The sequence below is a fragment of the Pelodiscus sinensis genome, chromosome 18 (genome assembly GCF_049634645.1).
Source record: "Pelodiscus sinensis isolate JC-2024 chromosome 18, ASM4963464v1, whole genome shotgun sequence".
In the NCBI taxonomy this organism is placed as follows: Eukaryota; Metazoa; Chordata; order Testudines; family Trionychidae; genus Pelodiscus; species Pelodiscus sinensis.
The window spans coordinates 13,362,882-13,388,870 of NC_134728.1; the positions used below are offsets into that span (position 1 = coordinate 13,362,882).

At 41.7% G+C, this 25,989-nt stretch overlaps 1 protein-coding gene and 1 long non-coding RNA gene across 5 annotated transcripts in view; one reads left to right on the forward strand and one right to left on the reverse strand.

The window, feature by feature from the left end:
- Nucleotides 1-495: 495 nt before the first annotated feature.
- CIMIP1 (ciliary microtubule inner protein 1) lies at nucleotides 496-19,405 on the reverse strand. 3 transcript variants are annotated; one of them, XM_025185768.2, is made up of 4 exons: nucleotides 9,819-9,984; nucleotides 7,114-7,195; nucleotides 4,933-5,031; nucleotides 496-756 (listed from the first exon to the last, which is right to left on the reverse strand). In XM_025185768.2, the coding sequence occupies exons 1-4, from the start codon at nucleotides 9,878-9,880 to the stop codon at nucleotides 601-603; spliced, it is 399 nt and encodes a 132-aa protein (XP_025041553.1). In that variant the 5' UTR covers nucleotides 9,881-9,984; the 3' UTR covers nucleotides 496-600. The 3 variants fall into 3 exon arrangements, with proteins under 3 accessions (XP_025041553.1, XP_025041554.1, XP_075757253.1); XM_025185769.2 differs by lacking the exon at nucleotides 7,114-7,195 and adding an exon at nucleotides 8,312-8,410 and having other exon boundaries at nucleotides 9,819-9,955; XM_075901138.1 differs by lacking the exons at nucleotides 7,114-7,195; nucleotides 9,819-9,984 and adding an exon at nucleotides 19,033-19,405.
- LOC112546163 (uncharacterized) overlaps nucleotides 10,062-25,989 on the forward strand; it is a 49,907-nt gene continuing 33,979 nt past the window's right edge. The window contains exons 1-4 of one of the 2 annotated variants that reach the window (XR_003089793.2): nucleotides 10,062-10,115; nucleotides 10,712-10,788; nucleotides 11,588-11,698; nucleotides 12,636-12,964. This is a non-coding gene — a long non-coding RNA (uncharacterized LOC112546163). Of the gene's footprint in view, nucleotides 10,116-10,711; nucleotides 10,789-11,587; nucleotides 11,699-12,635; nucleotides 12,965-25,989 lie in introns of those variants that run through there. The other variant, XR_012896504.1, reaches the window with a different exon arrangement.

Sequence of the window (25,989 nt, forward strand, 5' to 3'; positions counted from 1 at the left end):
TGCTCACCATCATACATACGATAACTTTCTGATCATTCATCTAAGTGGTTCTGATACTAAAATAACCTGCTTGCATGCAAATAAATAGTATTTCTATGGATGACTTATACTGATCAGGCAGCTCAACTGGGATCCACTAAATAACACAGATGTGTTCATTATATAAACTACCTGCAAAGCATATACGATGCAATATACAATGTATTTAGTAATGTATAGCTTAGTCACACATATGAATCACCAGCACATTCAGCTTGTCATAGATGAATTGTAATGGAGATTGTTTAAGCAGCACACTTCTAGCTATCTTCCTAGGTTTCTTTTACAGGAAAACTCATTGCAGAATATGAGGTGTTTAAATTGGAGCTGCCTTCGTGGAAAAAACATTCCAAAATGTAAGTATACTGTAGACTTCAGTAACAGATTAACAAGTAACATGCTGAATTTCTCACATACACATCTTATCTAATATATTGCTGAAATTATGCACAAATGTTTATGCTCTAATATCAATTTATGCAAATCTGACATTTGTTCTATTGAAGATTAATTTAGATTAAGAAAAAATGGCTCAATATGCCTATTCATTATTTCTTAATGTCAATCAGAGGGTTCATCGGGCCACTTCAGATCCTTGTGAAAGGCACCTTTGCAGCTTCTGATCTGATAATAACGTTCAAGTTCCAGCCCTGGCACAGATGATCTCCAGCCTATAAATCCTTGAGTTGTTTTAGGGATTGGAGGTGATGGGTAGACCTGAAATAGAAGTAAGTAAATAGAATCCAGTGATTAAGTGCATTTTCTTGTTCATTTCTATTGTATTGCCATGCAACATACTGTTTTGTATTTCAGTGTTGATGGAATAGACAATTTCTTTTCAAGTAGTATTTTAAATGAAAACTGATGAATACTAACAGTACTTCAAAGTTTAAATGAAGCCTCTCTTTAAAGTAGTGCCAATTATATACTGCTCCATCTTACATGGTGCTTTCAACTTCTATTAAAATCAATGGAAATTGATGGAACTAAAGACCTCCAGGAGTTGACCAACACCCTACTGGATCTAGACCACAATACAGAAGTCATCATTAAAAATATCTAGAATAGCTGGGAGATTATTCTATAGCAAACTATGTGGGAACATTTTAAATAGCAATTAAAATATTAAGAAGTTCTGGTTAAGCAATTGTTTTTTTGACTAACAGGCCTAAAATTAGTGCAATGCCTACATCAGTGTGGATGGAAGAAAATAAGTTAGTTCAAAGGTAATAAACAAGAGGTAATCAGAAGTTAAAAGGAAAGCATTCCATTTACCAGCCAGTCTTCAATTTTTATCAACATGCATCTGATTTTTAAAGTTCTCTACTATTGAAAGAAAAAAAATTATGAAAAAAAATTAGCTTTAAAGTAACTTGGCAGGAAGGGCTTAAGTGTTTAATAGATTTTAGATTATTGCTTCTCATCATTAACTTTGTTTAATGAATTACAGCTTTGTTTGGTTTTCACTGTTAGAAGCAACATTTAATACCACGCTTTAATTGTTTTGCAACTAAAAAATATTAAAATAATCTCTGGGTAGATAACAGTTCTAAATCGGGGAATCAGACATTTTGGTACCAAACTGGATAAAGCATACCAAACAGGCTTTTGCATAAAAAATGATTTCTTCTTTAAAGTCTGTTTCTAGCATAAAAGATAGTTATGTATCGAGTTACTCAATAAGAGGGAGAGAAAACAAAAGCCAGAGTTCTCTATTCACTGGCAGCTCTGCTTATTTTGACTGAATCATCCCATTAAGGCACATTAGAAGTGCTCTCTGTTGTACCACTTTAACATCTGGGCACTTACTCAGTAGAGAAATATACAGTGAGAGAACAATGTTTCAGTTTATTCTTTTGCCAGAGTTGTTTTGCTTTATTCCTTGGCCAAGACTGGAAAATGTTTTTTGAAATTTAGGTGGAGCACTTCCTTTGAAGAGATGATTTTGTTTTGCCATAAATGCCACCCACTGAGCAAGATAATGCAGAAAACTATGCTCCACCTCTATTCTGCAGGAAGAAGAAAGGGACAAAAGGGCAAGAGGTTTATATGTCTAACTCAGCCAAAGGAACAGACATGGTATTACTGTGCATTGCCACAGGAGAGAGAAAATGTGATAATTTCAAATCACAGTTTAGAAAATCTTGATCTTGATCTTCATGTAAAAGGATCAAATGCAGCACAGATCCAAAACTAATTCCTGCTGTCCTTGATAGATTCATATGTCAAAGGTTAAGTCTTGGCCTCTGTTTCTGTGCACACAGCACTTGCTACACATGCAGATCTTGCAGCTGAGTGATCAGCTGCCAAATTTGACGAACTGCCCAAGATAGGAGCAGATGTAATTACTTATACTCACAAATTAAGGGTAGATCCAGACTGTAGCTAAGAAGTGTAATTCACAGCTCAGGCTATGTCTACACTACTCCGATCTATTGGAAAAAGTATTTCAGAAATTTGGTCCGTCTACACTGGGCCAAATTGCAGAAAAGCCTCCTCTTTCGGAAGAGCCCTTCTTTCTCGTGGGAGGGGGAAGACAGGCCTTCCAAAAGAGCGCATCTGCTCTTCAGCAAAAAAAAAAAAGTGGAAGAGCAGGCATGTTCCCTGGACATGGCAGAGTTTTTCAGGGATACCAGAGGTATCCCAGAAAAACCCTGTAGTGTAGACATAGCCTCAGGTAGCTGCGCATGCTCGAGCTCTGCTTGTCCTGGCATGCTAAAAGAAGCAGTGTGGTCCCAGTGGCCTGGCTGGCAGCTCAGGCTGTCTGCCTGCCCAGGTGTAACTGTGGTATGGACTCTGACAGTTCACCCAAGTTGCCATTCATGCTGCTACAGCCACAGTTATTTTTAGTGCACTAATTGAAGCAGAGCCGATAAAAGTATGTCTACCTGAGCTGGGATTCACATTCCAGCTGCTGTGCAGACATACCCTAAAAGTGCAGATACCAGTAAGCTTGGCTCTGACTTAAATATTTGAACTTACAACACTATTTAAGAACGTGAAGCACCAGAAATGGTGGCACTTTTAAAGTTATAATATTTTGCATTAACTTTTTCTCTAATTTTCAGTAATTTTGATTTTTCTAACAGCTTTTTTTATTATTATTTTTGTAAATCCCTTATTTTTTTCACCACAAGGTGGAGTTTCTAATATTACTTTCTTCCATAAAGTGGTATACATCTTAATGGAGATGTTGTCTCATGGACTAATCTACTGTCTCATTGGCAATCACATAACCCCCAGTTCACCTCCTATTTGTGTGACTATATATCCTTCTCAGCAGCAATTAGCAGTTCCAGTAATTGCTTATTGGAAGAGAAATATTAAGAAATTGTATGTATTATTGGCTGTCTTTAATATGAGCCAGCAGCAGGAAACAAGAACAACCAACACCATATCACAATTCAGCTCTTAGCAGACCACCAGCAATTCATGAATATATTGCTAAAAGGAAAAGGTTACAAAACTAGGCAAAAGGAGGAAGAAGACTTTGCTTCCTACTTACAGGCAGATTCTGTAATAATACTGATAGAGACACAGGTATTCATAGCTATCTGAATATATAGCTATGAAACTGGAGTGCTCACCCAATAAAATGATTATATAAGACCCTGATTTAAAGAAATCTGCCCATGTAATCCATTATTCCAGCACAGATCTGATCAGTTCAGTGGGACAAACTAAGCGCCCTCCCCCCTCCCCACACACACACAGTGGGTCCAGCCTGGTGCACGATGGTCAGCGGAACTTCAGCTCTGCTGGAGCAGCTGCTGTCCATGGCGGGCCTGCCTCCCACGGAGCAGTATGCCACATGTGGGGTACTTCACTTAGCTGAGGTTAGCCACGTAAGCATAATGTTTATTTTCAAACATCTGTTTCAGACATCTAAAAGATAATAAGGCGATAAGTAACAATTATTTCAAACCAACCTTCCACTCAGGAAGAAACAATCAGTTTCACGCATATAAAATGGGAAATGACTGCTTAGGAAAGAATACCACAAAAGAGATCTAGGGGTCATATTTGACCACAAGCTAAATATGAGTCAGCATGGTAACACTATTGCAAAAAAAGCAAACATCATTCTGGGATGTATTAGTAGGATGCTTGTAAGTAGGACATGAGAAATAATTCTTTTGCTCTCCTCTGTGCTGATTAGGCTTCAACTAGAGTATTCTGCCTGTTTTGGGCACCATGCTTCAGGAAGATGTGAATACATTGGAAAAAGTCCAGAGAAGAATAAGAAAAATGATTAAGCCACCAAATGATTAAGACAATCAGCTGAGCCGGCACAGCGTGGCGGCCATTTTTATTTTAATGAAGCCGGGGATATTTAAATCCCCACTTCATTGACTATGTCGGGTAGCCTATTTTACATACCTCTGTTGGCAGAGGCATATAGTCTAGACATACCCTAAGAAGGATTATAATGAATAAAATCCAGAAAATATATTTATTTCAGAAAAGACAAAGGGTTCCTTTTTACAAAGTTGTTGAAGTTGAAAAATGGTGGTTAAAAATGGGTTATGATAAATCTTGAAATCATTGAGAGATGGGAGGCAAGGATGGGGTAGGAGCTTCCGTAGTGCTACCTCCTCCCGCTTACCACCTGAGATGATTGATCTGATGCTATGTTACACAGGAGGTTAAAGAGGAGGTTATGCTCTATCATAACAGTTGATTGTTGTACAGTGAAATCTATACTAACAACCACATCCAATGAGCAATTCTCTGTCTTAAGTGAACACTTTAAAGTATCTCTGAGGTTTCCAATACAATTTACTTCGACCTTTAGTTGAAGACCTGTCTCTACTAGGTGATTGAGTTTAGTGCTTGGGTGACTGCTTAAGACAGATTTAACCTATATTGCAGTTTTTAAATCTATTGTCTAACCTTGATGTATTTTTCCACTGGTGTCACAGGTCGGATTTGTAAATGTTCTGGAAGTTCTATCTTCATCTTAGTAGGTTCTTTCTTTTCATCTTTTATCAACTAAAAATAGAATACCAACATTAATCAAAAATAACACTTGGGGCTAAGATATGTGTTGTCATAGCATTTTAAGATCTGATATCTATATTATCCCGCTCACTATGGTATCTGTGCACTGTGTTCTTGGCACCCATACAGTATTATTTTATTATATATCTTCGGAAGCTATTCTAATACACTTGTTAGTTTCAGAAACGGCTTTTATTCTGAATTTAAGACAGGCTGAATCTTGCTGACCAGTGAGCACCCTCCATTCTCACTTCACTGAATCGAGGAGACTTCAAAAATTGTTTTTTTTTTGTTGCAACAAGCTAAAAATGCATAATAAAAGTGCCAAATACATTTGTAATATACAGTAAATACAGATTGAACCTCTCTAATCCGGCACTCTGGTCTGGCAACATCCGTGGTCTGGAATGATTTTAGTTAGCTGGATGTCCACTTACCATGAGTGTGGCCAAGTTTCCTGTGGTCATATAAAGTGTTTACAGTGACCAGTCCTGGCTCTCAGTGTTCAGTGCTGTTATTTAGCTCTAATTTACCCGTAAGTGTCTTCTGAGAGCTCAGTAAGCAGTGAAAGTGTTGGTAATGCTGCTAGAAAATATTAACGTCCATGGTTTGGCAAATTCTCTGATTCAACACCAGTCAGGTTCTGAGGGCACCAGACTAGAGAGGTTCAACCTGTAGTAATATATAGCATTAGACATATTGGTTAAAGCTTGTATCATGATTTTCATTTGTAGATCTGCAAGTGCTGTACAAAGGTGGACAAATATAATTTACCCTGTTTTTAAAGATGGGTTAATGAAGCCTAGAGGACCAGATTTTCAAATATACGTAGACACCTTAAAAAGTGGATGAGCAATAGGACTTTGGCACCTATCTTTCTTAAGCACTTTTGAAAATCCCTTTAGACATCTATTTGAAAATCTGGCCCAGAGAGAATAAAAGTCTTGTCCAAAGTCACACAAGTCAGTGGTAGAGCCGGGAAAGGAGCCCACATGCCCAACTATCCAATCTGTGCTCTAGCCATTGGACCATAATAAATACACATACAAAGTTGCAGCCCCTTTCTGTTACTGGTCTTTGTATTGTTGCAATTTGTTTTAAGGGCACTTAATCATTCTTTCAGGACATTCAGTACAGGAAATATTATGCAGAAACTAGTCCCACACAGAAGATTGTGTCAGATAACCAATTAAGTGACTTACATTTTACTGAATTTAATCTGCATCCTGCAATGTTTAAAAATACAGGCCATGAACCTGTTCCCATTTAAACCAGTGGGAGGTTTTCCGTTGAATTCAGTGGCACCATTAACCCTATTTAAGTAGAAATTATAAAAGCACACTGCAGATTTCCTCACTGAAAATTAAATTACTTAAATCCTTGCCCCCTTCAATTTTAAAAATATTTTATGGACCAACAAAAGGGAAATATTTTCCTGACATTACATCTAGTTTCTGTCACCACCACCACTAGGAGTTATGTGTGTTAAGAGGAACATTAGGATATGTACAACATATGAAGTACAACTTGTATTTTATTCTGAAAAAAATGGAAATATCATCTTAAAGGATCCCTGTTTGTTAGTACTCCTACAAATACGTCTCCAAGGCCACGTCTACACTACAGATAAGATTGAAGCAGCTGCAGTCTATCTTTTGGGGGTCGAATTAGAGGGGCTAGTGAAGACATGCTAATTTGAACTGAGAGGGCACTCCCATCGATGTGGTAGTCCTGCTTCTGTGACGAGAGTGTGCTCCCTTCAACTTCCTGCAGTGTGGATGGTGTCAAAATTCAAGTTAAGCTACTTCAATTTAAGCTACGTAATTAATATAGCTGAAGTTGCTTAATTTGAACATAGCTCCTAGTGTAGACCAGTGGCAAATTATTAGTGCTTATCTACACTGATATGGTCCATTCATGTATTATGAAAATGAAGATCAAGATTCGTTGGAGAGGTATGTTTTGCATGGCTTTCAATAATAATGATTCTTAGCTGAAACTCATAACTTAATATTCTGGAGGTATACTATTTACGTATGTTTTATAAACATGCTATATCAAATTGAGTTTTACCTCCTCAAAAGGTGTTGTTAAAAAACCCCATTTGATGGACCATTTCTTTGCAGCTTCAAGTTCAGATTCAACGTGACATTTCCTGAAGCAGACAGAAATTATACTTGAAAAGACTATCCAAAAGATCATTAATGTTACAGTAGTGGCTGTTAATCCGTGAGAAAACAAGGGAAAGAATCTGTCAATGAGAACAGATCTGATTTCCTATTTCTTATGTGTCAATTTAGCAAGTATACCCATCCGAGAGAACAGCAGATAAAAGTTTAATAAACACACAACTGTGAATGTTGCTTAGAGTTTAAGCAAAATTGTGGGAAAACTGTTTTCCATTAAGAATTATTCGAGAATTTACAAATGTGTTCATTTATTCAAGTCTCAACGGGGTAGCCGTGTTAGTCTTTATCTGCAAAAACAACTAAGGAGTCCCGTGGCATCTTAAAGACTAACATTTATTTGGGAATAAGCTTTCATGGGTAAAAACCACTCCATGCATCTGAAAAAATAGTTTTTACCCACGAAAACTTATGCTCAAATAAATCTTAGTCCTTAAGGTGCTACAGACTCCTTGTTGTTTTTCATTTATGCAATTCACTGAGGCTACGTCTACACTGCCCTCTCTTGGGCAAAAAATATGCAAATGAGGAGAAGCGTGGAATATGGCTGTGCCTCATTTGCATAATTCACAAGGCTCTGTTTTTGCGCAAGATGCTTCTGCGCAAAAAGGAGCCATCTACACGGCTCCTTTTTATGCAAAAACTCCCTTTTGCACAAGAGCCGTTCTTCCACTTATTTTCAGGAAGAACAGCTCTTGCACAAGAGGAGATTTTTGAGCAAAAACAGAGCCTAATTAATTATGCAAATGAGGTGCGGGGATATTCCACGCTTTGCCACATTTGCATATTTTTTTGTGCAAGAGAGGGCAGTGTAGATGTAACCTGAGTGATTGTTGAGGACCTTTAAACATGACCAAACACCTTGAAGAAACAAAAAGGTCTTAATTAGAAAGGAATGAGTTATTGTATAACTCTGTTCATAATTACATGTACACTTGTTGTTCATTCATCTATTTTTCTGACCATAAGAAAGGACTTTGCTTGCTATCTTTCGTAAGCATGATTACTGCCTGCCACTCTCACCAATATACATCATACACAAACATAGGTATACATGAGAAAAATGAGTGTAGCAAAAATCATACCAAAGACTGCAGAATGCTGCAGGTATTGATGAATAAAACACATAAGCAGCTCACCTCCCATTCATGTCTCATCTGCTTAGCTTTTCTATCAGCTGTATACTTAGTAGGGTTTTTTAAAATTAAAATAGGTATTTAATTTCATAGAGATATCAAAGATTTTCAGGAATTTTACACAGTATAACACTTATCAGGCAAAATCTGTCATATATATCCAGAGATGAGGGCAAAAAGGGAGAGAGGGATGGGAATAGTAACAAAAGGCAGTGCTATCTGTAATAGATAATATAGATACATCAGAAGTATTTATCAAGAAACCAGAGAGATGGGTGGAGGTCAGTGGAGCCAGTGATGGGAGGAAATGAGAAGTGGGCTAGGAAAGGTCACTGGAATAAGGTCCTGGGGATGGGCACAAGTGGGACAGGCTGTGTAATGTGCTTGAGGCGAGACATGGGCACCAGAACTATGCCTAAAGGATTGAGGTCAGGAGCCATGTGGGATGGGGTGAACCATGTGGTAGAACGGGGTGGGGAACCAAGGGCCCGGGAACTGGATGTGGTCCCCGGCTTGCCTGCATCTGGCCCCTGTGGCTCAGGGCTCTCTCCTATCATTGGGAGCCCGCGCTGGCACTACAGTCCCCTCCGTTGCCCCACTAGGCTCTGGTGGGTGAGGGGAATGTGTCGAGTGTCTTTCTCCTCAGTTGGGGGTATGGTTGCCAGATGGTTTCAACAAAAATACCGAAATGCTTGACATTACATCACAATCTACATTACATCTTATTTAGAAAATACCGGACATTTGTATTGTCTCACTTATATTTTCTCAATTTGTTTCCCGAACAGAAAGCTCAAATACTGGACTGTCTGGTTCAAAACCATACACCTGGCAACCCTCGTTGGGGGGCACGTCAGAGAGGGTTTGTTTATTTTTTTTCTCACTTGTGTGAGGCCCCTGACTGATTTTTCTGTGGGTCAGCAGCCCCTGACCCCAAAAAAGGTTTCCCATCCCTATGTTAGAGGGATGTGTGAGTTTTGGGAAGGGGTAATGTCTAGCATTTTGGGCAGGAATAGAGACCACAGAGTGAAAGGAGAAGTTTAGGGAATGAGGGTTTGGAGTTGAGTGGACGGGGAGGAGACCTCAGTGGAGGGAGTAGATTGGGGTAGAGACCTCGGAGGGGGGAGTCAGAGCAAGGGGCTGGGAGAGGAGATTCAGGTGGTGACCCTGGCTAGGAGGTGGAGCAAGGGGTTGGGAGAGAAAACTGAGGTGGGGAGCCACAGTGAGAGGCAGGGGCGGATATAAGGCAGGGTGAGCGGGGCGGCCGTCCCGGGCCCCTCGCTTCAAGAAGCCCCGCACATGCGCCGTAGCAAAAGGGGGCCCCGCAAAATTGTGCTGCCCTGGGCCTCGCGAAATGGTCATCTGCCCCTGGTGAGAGGGATGGGGGCAGGGAGGAGATTCAGATGGCGACTGGGAGGGGGGGAGTCAGAGAGAGAGGAAGGGGGGGGGGGTTTACCAGATCTGATCCTGAGCCACAAAGTTAAATTGATGGGTGGGGTTGGTGCTTCTCTGTGCCATGATTTGGCGCAGCCACCCATGCACTCTCCCCCCTCGCCTCCACTAGCCCCCCCCCCCCCAGCTGCTGGGCTAAGCCTTCTGGTGGCACCGGTACAGCCTGATGCCTGGAACTGAGCCAGCCTGTCCCTGCCCTTTGCCACCTCAGGCGTTGCTAGGAGACAGTGGTGTGTTCAGGCTCCAGGGAGAAGTGAATAAGACCTGGCACCCAGCTCCCAGGCTCCCACTGCCCTTCCTTGTAATGAGCACCCTGCTGCTTGGATCACCCTGTTCCCAACAGCCATAATCCACCATACATCTCAGCATCCTCCCTTCCCTGGGATGGCCCAACTCGCTCACCCCCAGAACAGCTCCTCAGCACAGTGTCCCGCACCCAGCCACCGGGCAACTGCTCTCCAAGCCCAGAGGCTGCTGATTGAGAACGGGATTTCCAAAACCTCTGGCCCCAGACTACGAGCTGCCGAGAGCTATAAGCCCCACAAAAAGCCACAAGAAGGCACTATACCACTGTAACCTATAGCCCCAAAGCCAGAAAGCCTGCAGTCCCTTCAGAAAACCATCCTAAAACATCATTCCTATTCCAGAAAGCATCGAGAGCCACTCCCCCTTGTATGCCCCCAAAGCATTGGTAGGGTTCAGTGCCTTCCCAAAAGAAGCTTGAACCCCCCCCCACACTACTAATCACTGTTAGTCCTAACCCCTCAAGATCCACATAACCTCCCTAGCCCCCCACAAATCATTTTTAGCTTTTCCTTTTAATTCCCCCAGAATATTGTCTAGCCTGTATTTTAAAGGGAGCAAAAATATATACACATTTTTATTTTTATTATTTAGATTGCAGTGGGATCTAGGCACCCCTGTCATGGACAATAGCCTGGTTGTGCTAGGCGCTGTGCAAACAGAAGCAAAAGGTGAGCCCTGTAACAAAGAATTTACAATCCAGCTAATGCAATCTATTGTCCCGGTAGTACAGGAGTAGGAATAAAACAGCAGCAGTTCACCAGGGTTACGCCCTGGCTGGCCATCACTACTATATTTACCTGTACTCCTGCAGCTATGGGCGATTGCAGCTCCTTTTGGCTGTGAATTGCCATTCCTGGCTAATGGGAGCCTCAAGAAGCAGTGCGGACCAGGACATTGTTTCCTGCAATTCCCATTGGCAGGAATGGGGGTGCTGTAATCTCCTGTACCTTCAGAGGCACAGGTAAATATAGTGGCAACGGTCCACCAGGGGCTCACTCTGGCAAATCGGATCGGCCTGTGGGCCACTATTTGGCCACTGCTGCTGTAGTATATATAATTTTCCACTGGCAGGTATACCACTACTACGTACGTCCCCAAAACACGGTGACTTCTGATATAGCTCTGCAAAACAGTGTAATTAAGGAACTTTAGAATTATTACTACTTAATTGTGGTGCTTTCTGAGTGGCAATACAAACAGGTGTCCTTCAGGATCCAGATAGTTTTTAGAAAGCTTTTGGTTGTGTGCACATCTTGCATGCAACTCTTAGATTTGCTAATTATTTTCATTTAATAAATGGAATTTGATGCACCAATACATTGTCAGGGTATAATATGGGATGCTTCTTCAAATTTAATGGTCTGATTATTTATTCTGATGATCTTTCTTGTTGTTATTCTTCCCTCCCTCTGCTCCCTAACACTCTTATTGACAGACTTGTAATTTTAAGTGTTTGTTATTTTACAGATGGTGTTTTTCTTCTCAACCTACCCAAGCCCTAAAATGTGCTCGTCTATAAAGAGTGGCAAAAACAAAAATGAGGGACAGAGCAAAAATAGCAGAAGAAGAATCTTAAAGGTGAGAGCAAATGAAGAGGGGAAATAGGACTTTTTTGCTTCTTTCTGATGTGTGAAGAAGTCCAGTAAGAATTTTTTTGATTTTGAAACAATGATTAGAGAATTAGTAGGATTTTGACATCACAATAACAAATCATATGAGAGGGGAAGAGGTTTTATTCAGACAATTTACACCCCTGTTTTTCACTTATTTTGGTAATAACTATTTAATGAAAACACCTGAGACAAGAGCTCATTTCTTTTTAAAGGATTTATTAACATAGGTCCATGATATAAAGACTAAAACACTTTCAGACCAATTACTCAGTCATCAATGAGTCCTTCAGCAAAATCAGGGAAGACCATATTTGATGATAATTTTAAAGAAACTTTAAAAATTAAGTGGCTATGATCACCACCTTTTGGCTTCCTGTAGAAGAAGCAGAAAAAAGCATTTTTTTTCTTTGCAGTTCACCTTTAAAATGTTGGCATAGACTAGTAAGCTAAATTCCTTCGTGTATAAAAAGTTTACTACAGTCCTTCCTTCATGATTTGTTGTACAAAACAATAGACAGTTAAATAGCACCATGATTTTTTTGTGAGACTTGGTTAAAATCTCAACATGCAAATTTTGTATCACAGTTAAGAATTTTACAAGAATATTTTATTTTTTATTCAGTTTGTAATGGAAGTGAAAGACTTGTCACAGATGCTGTTTATTATCTTTGTAGGAATCAAATTGCTAATATATCCAAGGTCCAAAAAGCTAGGTCATCAATATCTGCAATGATGGATCTTGGGTCTTATTTCCTATAATTTTTAACTCACTATCCTCCATTACCTAGATCATTCTTTTTATTTATCTTACTTCTGGTATCTGTAATGGAAATATGTAGGCCTTTTGACAAACACAATGACTTTCCAAAATGTTGTTTTTATATTTGTTTTGTTTCTTGTAGATGTTATTTATCATAGATGGCAATTTTTACTGGAAGGTTTGAGAAAGAAAGGACTCAGCATACTTTATGGCTTATATGTGGGAACTCGAGAAAATATTTACAGCTTGAAAAAAGTTCACTATGTTCCAATATATTAATATTTTTGGCCTTCTATCAATTCCAGTACAGTTTTTCTTCTTGCAGTTGCTTTATAAAACATTTCAACAACAAATAAAGCCAACTGGCTCTTTCCACTTATGTGCTTAAATAGTTCCCCCACTTTTTGGCTGAAAACTCTTTTGTGCAATGAATTGTTAAAACCTAAAGTTGCTTTTTTATGTTATGCAAGATTTTATCCAGTCTGTAAAATGAATACAGGAAAGGTTTCAAACTAAATTTCCCAGTTTACAGGCAACATATTTGACTGTTAAATTGCAAAGTTTTTTTTCCCTGGGGCAAGAAATCTAATGGCCTTGAATACCAAAAGACTATGAACACTTCCAGTTATCATTTTAGATTCACAAAATAACTTTTATTTGCTTAGCAGAAAAATAAGTACCACTCTGTACACGCTAAATAGCAATTGCTATTGCTGTCTGGGGGGGGGGGGGGTCTCCAAAATCATTAAACTAACTAAAATACGGAAGTGTATCTCACTTGCACCAAGGTGCCTGATTCTATACTGTCTAATTATCAATTAGGTCAGCAATTAAATCCATTGAGTCTCCAATCACACTCAGAAAAGGTTACTCGTTGTCCTATTTAATTAGCTCCTGCTGCTTATTCACATTAAACTCCTGGAACCCTCTTCATGTAGTCTATGCCACAGTATGGAAGAAAAATAATTGTTAATGAAAACAATCAAAATCATAACGTAAATTCTAATGCACAGTAAAGGAAATGCTTTAATAAGGAAACTTCATATTTGAACATTAATACTAAATTATTGCAATATTTTGCCACCATTAAATAATGAATCAAGCTTTTCAAATATGAGAAATCAGTAAAATATGAGTATAAGCTTTAGAACTTTTATAATATCCAGATTTAAAAAAAATCCTCTCCTTTACATACATTTTACTGCTAAAGTATATGTGTATTTGTGAACATAATTCTAAAAATCTGGGACTGATTGTCTTCAAGATCTGAAATACATTCATAATTTTTATGCCTAAATTGCTGCAAACACACTGCATTTGATGTTTTGTATTATTATTCATTGGGGAAAAGAATCTGAACTCATACAGAGCAGCTTTCTATAAGATAATCAGTTCACTGAAGTTATATGCCATGGCTAGGGTTCATCTCATATGGATTCTATATAAGTAGTCCATAAGTACTCTTGATGAATGTTTTCACTCCCCTAAGTGAACTGAGATAGATGATTTTATTGTATGCCTTGTTCTGAAGTAGTACAGATATAGGCATAAAGTGTTCTTCCTTTTATTGGACTCTGAAGTATCTATTCTGTAATTTTCAGCTTCAGTTACAATACTGGGCTTCTTATTTATAGCTAAAATTGGGGTCCCAATGCCCGTATTATACCATATCATCAACTGAAGAGGTTTTACAACACTTGCTATTCTTGTCAAGAATGTTATTCTGAATGACTTTCATCAGAAGTTAGTAATGCAAAAGAAAAGTTGTTGTTAAAAAAGGAACTTTTGAGGGGCTTTATATTTGCTAGCTCTTAGTCCATCGGTACTTTGACTTATTCAGGGAAAAGTGAAGTAGCAATTATAGAGCTAGATGCTTGGCCTCTGTTAGAGTTGTGTGCTGTGCAAAAATTGCTTTAAAGGGGCAGCTAAGAATCCCTTTACATAGGGGAAGCCTCAAGTATTTTTAAATTGACGTGGCTGTTTTACTCTCTCCACAAGTGTTGGTGGCATGTTGGGAGTAGAGAGGGGTCTATTGAGGGCAGATGAGTATGGGACCAGAGTTCATAGTTCTCTGGTGGATCTTTTGGCAGAATAGTTGCTATGAAACTATCCCACCAAATGCAATTTAGAGGAGCTCTTAGGCCATAAGTTACACTGGGGATTGTTTCAGCTCTTGGCAGATCCAGGGTTGGAGCAGCATAAAGGTGGCTTATGGACATCCTCCTCTCTTCAGCATCCCCATTTTTCATGACAAAATTGTATGTGCTTCATAATCTACTGTGCAAACTCAAAAATATATTGTAAACAAAATTCTGAAAATATTTTTCATCTCTATAGCCTAGAACTTCTCAAGGTAGGAAGCATTTGTCACTAAGAAAAAGCTTTGAATTATATGTTTGTCTTTAACTGACTTTTTTTTTTTTGAAACACACAATAGTATTTCTAGAGCTCTGTTATGCTATAGGAGATATGTTTCATACAAAGATAGGAATCATGTTTGATAGTTCTCTCTCTTTCTGACGCTATATATCATCAGTCCAAGAGTCAAACATTTAAAATTTTGTGAAGGCCTCCATTATATACTTCAGTGTATATGTGGGCACCTTTAAAGCAGCTTGACTTTTCCAGACCTTGAGCATTTCCAGCTCCCACTGAAGTGTGAGAGCGCCTTGGGTGTTCTGAAAACAGAACACTTATTCTGGTGCCTAACTGTATATTAAAGTGTCTACTTGTAGGCAGTCCTATTTCAGAGTTACCAGTTACCATTGGCAATTCCATGCCTGTGGCTGTGATATCGTTTGGGTTGCTAACAGTGTAGGAGCCTAAAAAAAGAAACTGTACACATAACTTAAGCCTGTGTTGCTAATGTTTTAACATTACTGTTTCAACAGAGGTAGCTTAAATGGTACAACAGTTCTTCGTTATGATTACCATGATTTCTTGGAAGTAGACAAACTCCTATTGACATTATAGACTAGTGGCTCCACCACGGTATAATCTGCTAAAACCTGTCATGTCATACATACATTAATTAAAGCATGGACTATCCATTTTAACAATGGTCCCAATGGTGCTGTTGGAACCATTCAAGTTTTTGGTAACATTTGGAGCTGTCATCATATTAATGTGACTATAATGATTCCGTTATTTTGAATAATGTAGTCTCCACTTTCTCGGTTACTGACTGTTCTTTTTTTTGTCTATAAAATGATAATGACCACAAAAGTCGTGTGCAGGCTATCCTGCTGCTGAAGCTGGAATAATTGTTAATTGAATTTGTACATTTGTTAATAACTCTTTCAAATTCCATGGATACTTCAGCGAACCATATGAGATTTTGGCTTTTTACCTGCAGAAGGGTATATACATCTATAATCTGGCTGGCCCAAAAGAAGATTATTTCTTCCAACAGCATAGGGGATTCTGCATATGTATATAAAAGCATGGCCTTGACTCTTTACCCTGATCCCTGAACACAGTTCCCAGATCCTGTTGCAAAATCTTTTACTGAGATTTAAAAGAAAACACAACATGGGCAGTCAACTTCCAGCTTGTACTTGGAGAGGATTTTTTTTCAGTGCCTACAGGCAACACTTATAAGAATATTGCTTGTAAGTGCTAGAGTACCTAAGCATAAGAGTATGAATTAAGGATGAAGTGATAAGATTCAACTTTGAATTTTTTTGATTATATGGTTTGAAATCGAACTCTTAATGTTATTTCAAAGTAAAATTTTGTGTCTCATACAGTGCAGGTTTCAAATCAGAAGAGAGTTACTTTTTTTTGAGTGTTAGTCAAGAAGTCTAAGACATTTTAATAGCTTTCATATTCCACTCTTCAAATATATTATTGCAGCACAATAGTTTCTTTGCATGAGAATTGCTTAAATGATTCAAAATGGATTGGAAAATATATTTCAGGTTTTAATTTTATGCACAGAACATTAATGAGCAGTGCCCCTTAGAGATTTGCTGTCAGTTTAACATATTCACAATAACCTCAACACAGATGTTATTCCATCTAAATCCTTTTAGAGGGAAGAAACTGGTAATTTTTCCTTGGAGAATGTCAGAAAATATATTATTGTTGAAATTACATCCTGATCCCAGAATGCTATGTAAGATATCATTGCTAAGAAGAATAAATAGCACGTTGTTTCTGAGTAATATGCATGTGAAACTTTTTTTGAGTCTCCTGTAAGTGTAAAAACAAGTGATCTTTATTATGTTAGTCTCACACAGTTTTGCTTCCTTTGTGGATGATCATAGGCAGTGATGGATTTCAGCATCTAATTGTCTTCTAATGTGAAGAAATGTTTGTTATTAACTTCAGATTTTCCTACATACAAATGACAACTGTAGCATGGTAGTGTTATCATCAGCCCTGTCTGTCTAGATATATCTCACTAGGAATACTTTGAACAACTAAATTAGAAATATATGGTAAAAATGTAATACTCTACATTACTAATTTTTGTTGCAAGACATTATAATTTTTTTCCTCTGGAACACATGAGCAAACACAATCCAGTCCTGTCCTGAGCTCTGGGATGTATCAGTGCTCACTTTCCACTCACAACATAAGAATGACCATATTCAGTCAGACCAATAGTCCATCTAGACTGATGTTCTGTCTTCTAACAGTGGCTAGGTGGCAGATGCTTCATAGGTAGTGAATAGAACAGGGCAATTCTGAGTCACCCATCACTTTTTATCCAGTCCAAATTTCTGGCAGACAGAGATTTAGGAACACTTGGAGCATGGGATTGCATCCTTGACCATCATGGCCAATAGCCATTGATGGTCTGTGAACTTATCTAATTCTTGTTTTTAATGCAGTAGTACATTTGGTCTTTCACCACTTCCCATGGCAACGAGTTCCACAGGCTGACTCTGTGTTGTGTGAAGAAATACTTTCTTTTGTTTGTTTTAAACCTGCTGTCTCATCATTATTCTCTTCAGGTGACCTCTAATACTTTTTATATGTGAAGGGGCAAATGGCACTTCCTTGTTCACTTTCTGTATTCCATTCATGATTTTATAGACCTCTGTTGTATATCCCCTTAGCAGGAGTGCTGACAGACTTGGTGGGCCCCTGAACAAAGCGGGTTGTGCAGTCCTGCTCTCCTGGAAGGAGTGGGGCTTTGAGTGGAAGGGGTGGGGCAGACAGCCTTCAGTGCTTCACGCAGCACACTGGGTTGTGCTCCTCCCCGTCCCCAGGCAGTCCTCAGAGCCCCTGGGAGTGCACCACAGTATTGGTGGTGGTAGGTAGAACCAAAAGACCCAATCCTATAATTTTGCACCCATCTTTTTATATGTTTTAGTCCATAGATCCTGGCCTGTCCCATTGCTCCAGAGCTCGAAATTAGCTATGCAATTTGAGCTATGAAAATTGCGTAGCTTATTTTGAGTTTATTTCAAAACAGCTTATTTCAAAATTTGGTGCTGTCTACACAGCACTTATTTCAAAATAATTTGCTATTCTGAAACGTCCCTTACACCTCGTGGAATGAGGTTTACACAGACATTGGAATAGCAAGCCTATTATATTTCAAAATAACAGGCGCACTCAAAAGATGCAGAATGGCTATTTTGGGATACCTCCAGTATCCTGAAATAGCACTGCAGCTCAGACATAGCCTGTATGACCATGAGTCATCCATTAACAGCAGATACGACTTTGATCTTTTTCTTTCGTCTCTTTCTTGGGTGGGTTTTTTGCAGGGCTCACTTGCATTGTTCTTTGGCCATCAAGGTGCTGCTGGCTTCCAGACAGGCTGGTGTCAGGGACTAATCCCTTTACCCTCTCCTCCCCCCTTCATACTTTCAAATGAAAATACATATACTCACACCTAACTTTAAACAGCGTTTAGGCAGTACAAAGTTTAAAATGGGGTTTCAGTTACAATATGGAGTCAAGACAGTTACAATGTATTAACAGTTTAAAATGGGGCTTTAGTTAGAAAAAGGGGCAATTTTAATTGTAGTGTATTAAAAAGGAGTTACAATAACAGATTCTTCAAAGGCAATTCTTAACAGGCTACTAACAAATTAATCCAAAGTGGTTAACACTGTTTCATTTATAAAATCCCATTCATAAAAATTGGGCCGCAATTCATCACACTGGTAGATATCATTCATTAAAAGGGCAATTTTATTCTTTAGCCCAACATTGCCCCCCTTTTGACCTTTCAACTTCCATAAGTGGAATGGATCACTTTACTGTGTAACCACTTTAAAGTAATATATTGAGAGGTGACATCAACCTGAGGTTTTAGTTTGGAATACATTTTCTTTATCCAACAATACATGGCACACATCCACAATGCAGCATAATACCAATACAATTAGCAAAGGGTGGAACGTAATAGATAGTATGCCCTTGGATGTGGGGGACCAAACACTGAAAATATTGTACCAATGATATGCAGTGATTTCTTTTTCAGAGATAGCAATTCTTAACATGTCCCCATTTGCATGCAGTATTTGAATGACACGTTTCCAGATAGCCTCTTTTAGCTGTTGTAAAAACGGACTCACCTTTGTTTCTTTAAGTAAGCGATCAGTCAAATCATGCCAGTTCAAACCCAGGTAAACAGAAAAGTTAACCAAATTGGTGGCTATAGTTCTCTGTATCTTTTTTACATTTGGTAAGTGGTAAATGTGGTTGCTAGTGTACAGCATGCTGGCATTGCATCTAAGTTTGTCCATTGGAGGCTGCCTTGTACTTCTGTCTTCCCATAATACATTTCCCCAGGAAGTAACACATACACATTGATACTGTCTATTTTACAAAACTCATGTTATGTTTTCTATTTCATCCCATATATGTGTTCCCAGTGACATATCTATATTGCCTGGTTCTGTGGTGCCAAGCATACAAGGATAAGCATGCCTACTTCTGAGGGTTCCCTTCAGTATATCTTTGAGTATCTAATAGTCTCTTCTCTTTTCCAGCCTACTGTCTTATAATCCAAGGTAGCCAAAAAGAGCCCATGGTCAATAATGGGAGTGGACTTACCTTCCATAGCTCTGCCTCCACAGACTGTTGCGGTATGTCTAGACTACATGGCTCCGTCAATGGAGCCATGTAAACTAGTTTACCCGACATAGTCAATGAAGTGGGGATTTAAATAATCTCCTCATTAAAATAAATATGAGGCATTAGGGAGCGGTTGACAAAGGCTTCCCTTGCTGACTGATCCGCGTCTAGACTGCCACGCTCTGCCGGATAAGCTGATTGTCGGCACAGCACGGTGGCCATTTTTATTTTAATGAAGCAGGGATTATTTAAATCCTCGCTTCATTGACTATGTCAGGTAAACTAGTTTACATGGCTCCGCTGACGGGGCCATGTAGTCTAGATAGACATACCCTTGGTGAGCAATTTAAACAACAGTTTCATCTAATAACAAATCAGGCTTAATTATGCTAGAAATGTATTGAATCCATTGTTGACTGTGGAGCCCATAGTGTTTCACCATCTCTAAAATTGCCTTGAAGTAAGGGAGAGGTTAAATCTGTCTTGGACTCTATGGTGGGTTTTGGGCAGGAGCTAAAATAAAAAGGCATGGGGATGAGAGGACAAATTTTACCCTTCTTTGCTAAAAACAGAAGGAGAGCCCCACATATCATCCTTGGCTGTGTGGTGGGAATTCCCTCCTCTGTTTCAAACTACCTACTAGCTTTTTGGAAAGATGAGCAATTCCTCACAACCCACACTCTCTGTACAGTTGAGAGCAATCAAGATTTCATGTTGAGCTGTGTCATCTACTTCATCTATGATATACAATCAAGGTCAGCAATACCTTGTGGACAACTGTGTTAAAAGCTTCAGATCACTCACAAAATATGAGCATTAAGCTGAGGCCTCTATCCATTTCCATAGGAGGTCATCCATTAGTGCTACAAAGGCTGTCTCCATGATGCATCCCAGCCTGAAGCCTGACAGTAAAGCTTCCAGATGTCAGTGGATGTTACATATTGTTGGAACTTGGCTGTCACTACTTTTTGAATGTTCTGAATTATTTTGCCCAGAAATTGGAGGTTGGAGAGGATTTCTGTACAAGATTTTGACCTTCTGAGGACAGGACAGACTATTATGCTTTCCAAGGATATTGGCAGATTCACTTGGAAGGAAATTTTCCATTAGCAATGGGCAAGTTTTCTTTGCTGGCTTTCTCCAGCCAGCAGGGCCTGCTGAGATGTGCCATATGTAGTGGTTACGGTGTTTCTCAGGACTTGTTGTATTTTCATCATGTGTGGACAGAGACAAACTCAATACAAAACAGTAGGGCGATTAATGTCAGTGGGTCAAGTTTTGAGTGTGTTGCCTTGAGGAGTTCATCTTGTTGATCTTTTCTATAAAGTAGGATGAATGTTCTTCACAGTAGTCAAAGCTGGAGTTTTATTATGCAATCTGGAATTATTAGTTGCTCACTAAGTGTATGGCTACACTACATGCTTATTTCGAAATAAGCTATTTTGGAATTAAAACTCCCGAAATAGCTATTTCGAAATCACGTGCTCACACTTCAGATGCCCATCGAAAAAGCACTGAGTTATTTTGAAATAGAGTTTCCGCACTGATGAATCACATTTAAGGCCCCTCCCCCGAAGCACTTTGGGTAGGGCGTCAATCACTTCCTGAAGCTGCTGCCTGAGGCCAACTGAGGCTTGCGCTTAAAGGGGCCCGCCTGTACAGTTGTGTCTCAGGCTCTCCACCTTTGCCTACCTCCTTGAAGGACAGCAACTCATCTCACTGTGTAATCTGGTTGCCCTTGTAGACTCCACAGCACTCCCAACCATGGAGCTGGACCTGCTGGAAAGGAGTTGCCAGCTCTTAGACTTGCTGCTACACCTCCTTGTGCAGTTACTGCAGGCTGCCCTCATGGTTCTGCAGGAAAAGGACCTGCCACTTCTGGTACCTCCTCTTTTCTTGCCACATGCTCCTCAAGCAGCACAGCCCCTCCCACCCTCTCCATGCACTATTGCTTCTGGCCATGGGACACCAGTTCTGACTGGTGGGACCACATCATCATGGAATGGTGGGATGACCAGCAGTGGCTCCAGAACTTCTGCATGCACCTGGTGCTCTGTGAGTGGTTCACCCCTGCCCTCCGGTGATGGAACACCCACATGAGACTGGCCATCCCCTTCCAGAAGCAACTTGCTAGCCCTATCCCTCAGACTCTCCTCATAGATCATGTGCTCCAGTCCCCTAATCATTTTGGTTGCCCTCCTCTGGACCCTCTCCAGTGCATCCACATACTTTCTATAATGGGGGCCCCAGAACTGGACACAATACTCCAGATGTGGCCTCACCAGAGCCGAATAAAGGGGAATAATCACTTCTCTAAAACTGCTGGCAATGCTCCTTCTAATGCACCCTAATATGCCATTAGCTTTCTTGGCTACAAGAGCACACTGTTGACTCATATCCAGCTTCTCATCCACTGTAATCCCCACGTCCTTTTCTGCAGAACTACTACTTAGCCATTCAGTCCCCTGCCTGTAACAATGCTTGAGATTCTTCTGTCCCAATTGCAGGACTCTACACTTGTCCTTGTTGAACCTCATAGGATTTCATTTGGCCCAATCCTCTAATCTGTCTAGGTCACTCTGAACCCTTGCTCAGGGTGCAATCCATCCCTTCATCCAGGTCATTAATAAGGTCCCTTCCAGTCCTCTCGAATTCCCTTCCAGTCTTAGTATTCTATGATTCTATGTTGAACAAAACCAGCCCTAGAATCGATCCTTGGGGTACTCCGCTAGAAACAGACTGATAAACTGACATCAAACCATTAATCACTACCAATTGGGCCTGACAGTCTAGCCAGCTTTCTATCCATCTTACAGTCCGTTTACCTAATCCATACTTTCTTAACTTGCTGGCAAGAATATTGTGGGAGACTGTATCAAAAGCTTTTCTAAAGTCAACGTATATCACATCCATTGACTTTCCCATATCCACAGAGCCAGTTACCTCATCATAGCAACTAATCAGATTGGTTAGGCATGATTTGCCCTTGGTGAATCCATGCTGACTATTCCTGATCACTTTCCCCTCTTCCAGATGCTTCAAAATGGATTCCTTGAGGGTCCCCTCCATGATTTTTCCGGGGACTGAGGTAAGGCTGATTGGTCTGTAGTTCCCTGGATTGTCCTTCTTCCCTTTTTTAAAGATAGGCACTACATTTACCTTTTTCCAATCATCCTGGATCTCTCTCGATCTCCACGAGTTTTCAAAGATAATGGCCAAAGGCTCTGCAATGACATTTGCCAACTCCCTCAGTACCCTTGGATGCATTAAACCCGGACCCATGGATTTGTGTATGCCTAGCTTTTCTAAATAGTTCCTAACCTGTTCTTTCACCAGCAAGGGCTGCCCGCTTCCTTCCCATACTGCGTTGCCTAGTGCAGTAGTCTGGAAGCTGACCTTGTCTGTGAAGACAGAGGCAAAGAAAGCATTGAGTACTTCAGCTTTTCCCACATCATGTGTCACTACGTTGCCTCCTTCATTCAGTAAGGGCCCAGCACCTTCTCTGATCACCCTCTTATTGCTAACCTGCCTGTAGAGTCCTTTCTTGTTACCCTTCACATCCCTTGCTAGCTGCAACTCCAATTGCGCTTTCGCCTTCCTGATAACTTCCCTGCATTCTTGAGCAATATATTTATACTCCTCCCTAGTAATCTGTCCAAGTTTCCGCTTCTTGTAAGCTTCCTTTTTGTGTTTAAGCTCACCAAGGATTTCCCCAGTAAGCCAATCTGGTTGCCTACCATATTTGCTTTCCTTACAGTGTATCGGGATGTTTTCTTCCTGTGCCTTTAATAAGTCTTCTTTAAAATACTGCTAGCTCTCCTGGACTCCTTTCCCTTCATGTTAGCATCCTCATTTGGGCCTCCAACCACTAGGAATTGGATTATATCAACCGTCAGGAGTACTCTTCCACTGAAGCCAGTTCACCAACATCAACGTCAGGTGGTCGGGAAATGTGCATGATGCCCACATATTCCGCAACTCCAGTCTCTAGCAGAAGATGCATGCTGGCACTTTTTTCCTGACCGCACCATCAGGATCGTGGACGTGGACATGCTTATGTGCATCACAGAGAACGCAGCCTACCCTCTGTTCCCCTGCCCCTACACTAGACACCTTGACCAAAGCAAGGAACATTTCAACAGCAGGGCCTGCATTGTTGTGGAGGACGCCTTCGGCCATCTCAAAAGGAAGTTCTGCTGTCTCCTCACCTGGCTGGACCTCGGCGAGCAGAACGTCCACCAAGTGGTGGTGGCCTGCTGTGTCCTCCACAATATTTGTGAAAATAAGGTCCTGCTGTGAGGACAGGGGACTGGACTCGATGACCTCTCGAGGTCCCTTCCAGTTCTAGTGTTCTATGATTCTATTAGACATTCCTGCAAGGGTGGGGGGGGGGGGGGAAGGGAGCAGATGCCAACCAGCTCACAAGGGCTTTTCAGTAGCTGTGCACGGCTGCCATCTGCAGGCTCATCAGAGGGCTGTGTGCATCCGAGAGGCTCTGAGGGAGAGTTTCTCACAAGGATACTATTAACACTTTCACCTGGGCTTTCCCACTAGGGGCCTGTGCATCGTCCCTCCCTGCCTTTCCTCCCACACTCCTCCCTTCCCCTCTTGTCCCTCTCCCCTGTAGAGACAATAAAACATACTCTCCCCTGGGCCCCCTCCCCGCACAAGGGGCCTCTGCAGTGCTCCAGTGTGCCTTTCCTACCCCACTCATCCCTTCCCACCTGCCTCCTCCCTTGCTGACAAAATAAACAAGACCTTTTTCTGTTAAAAGAATGAACTGTCTGGTTTTTATTTGGGCAATCTAGAACTGGGGAGGGACTGGGGAAAGAACCTGGGAGGGGAGAGGAGGTGGAGGAAGGGGGAGGCTCAGGGATCAGGCTGGGACTGGCACCTGCCTTGGGTGGTCATACTGTCTTATGTATGGGGCCCTCGGCAGCCACTGGGGAGGGGGGTTAGGGAGAGAAGCCAGAGAGGTGGCGGCAGGAGTGGGTGCAGGGGGACTTGGGAAGAAGTGGGAAGGAGCAGGTGTGTGTGTGGGGGGCTGCTGCACTGCTCAATCATGGCGACCAGTTGGTTGATGGCAGTGCGGTATGCCATGCATGTGCTACTGCCTATGGGCCTCCTGGGACAGCTCCTGACAGGTAGTGCAGCACAGCACCCAATCAGCAAAGTGCTCCTCCAGGTCCACATCCAAGCTAAGGTCCTGCTGCTGCAGAGACCACTGTAGGGAACAGAGGCAGGGGAATCCTCATTACCCTAGGTAGGGAAGAAGGCATGGGAAGGTGCTGGCCAGGCCAGGAGCCTGTGGGTGGAAGGGGGTGACAGGCCTGGCACTGATGGCATCCAACAAGGAGAAGACGTCCATCTCTGTCTGCTGGAGGAGAAGGGCGGAGGGTGTTGGGGGAGGTATATTTGAGCAGCAGAGCCGCTTGCTTGGGAGGGTGCTACTGGGGTCCCTGCCACATCTTCGCTTCCCAGAAGACTCCCCTAGCAGGGGCTTGGTGTCCTCCACCTCACCATGCTTGCCCAGGAGCAGCTGCTGCCCCAAGAGTATGGGCATGAGCCTGTGCTGTGGGTGGCACTGCTGTGTGTGTGTCCTTGACCCCAGCCTCCATAGTGGTGGTTTGTGATGGGAAGGTGTCCCACCATGGGGTCAGAGTAAGGCAGGCCTGTGCAGGAACCCTGTGAGCAGGAGCGCAAGGTTCCTGTGTGGCAGCCTCACTGCAGATTTGTGCTCTGGACTGGTGCTCCATATGCACCCAAATGCACAGGCTGCGGTGCGATGCCAAGGCCGAGCAAAGAGCAGGCAGCCCCTTGCCGCCCACTGCCTCCCCTGTGTGTGTCTAGGGAAAGTAATGGAACTCACCTGATGGGCCTTTCCCGGCTTCATCCAATCCCTGGGTGACATCCTGGGTGACATCCTGGGAGGAGGATACCAGCTCTAGGGCCAGGATGAGCTTCTGGCTGGTGGGCATCATGTCCAGGCTGGTCTCCTTGTCTTCCTCCTCCTCGTTTGCCTTTTTGTCCACAGCCACACCATCTGGGAAGCTGATGACAGGTGTCTCCAGTCCAGAGTCCACAGCAAGATGGGGGAACGGGACTGAGCTCCCCTCCCAGGATGTGGTGGAGCTTGTCAAAATAGTGGCAGGAGCGGGGTGCCCTCCCTGAGCGCGAGCTGTACTCCCTGGCCTTGGTGTATGCCTGCCTCAGCTCCTTGACTTTCATGCACACCTGCTCTTGGGTGCACGTGTCACTTCTGGCCCAGACTGCTGGCCATCCAGCAGTAGATGTCAGCATTCCTGCACCTGGTGCAGAGATCCTGGAGGTTTGCCTCCTCTCCCCAGTCCTCAATGAGATCCAGGATCTCTGCACCAGGCCAGGATGGTGCCCTCCTCTTTTGCCCCTGGGCAGGATTTTGGGAGCTGGTTGCACCTATGCTGTGCTGGCAGCCA

Bases quoted from the DNA above. Each gene is read 5' to 3' on its own strand.
- CIMIP1 (XM_075901138.1), bottom strand. From the start codon at position 19,203: ATGGACAAACTTAGATGCAATGCCAGCATGCTGTACACTAGCAACCAC. The intron at 5,032-19,032 runs GTGAGTCCGTTT...TTCTATTTTTAG, and splicing joins GCTTACTTAAAGAAACAAAG to TTGATAAAAGATGAAAAGAA. The intron at 757-4,932 runs GTTAGACAATAG...CTTCTATTTCAG, and splicing joins CAGTGGAAAAATACATCAAG to GTCTACCCATCACCTCCAAT.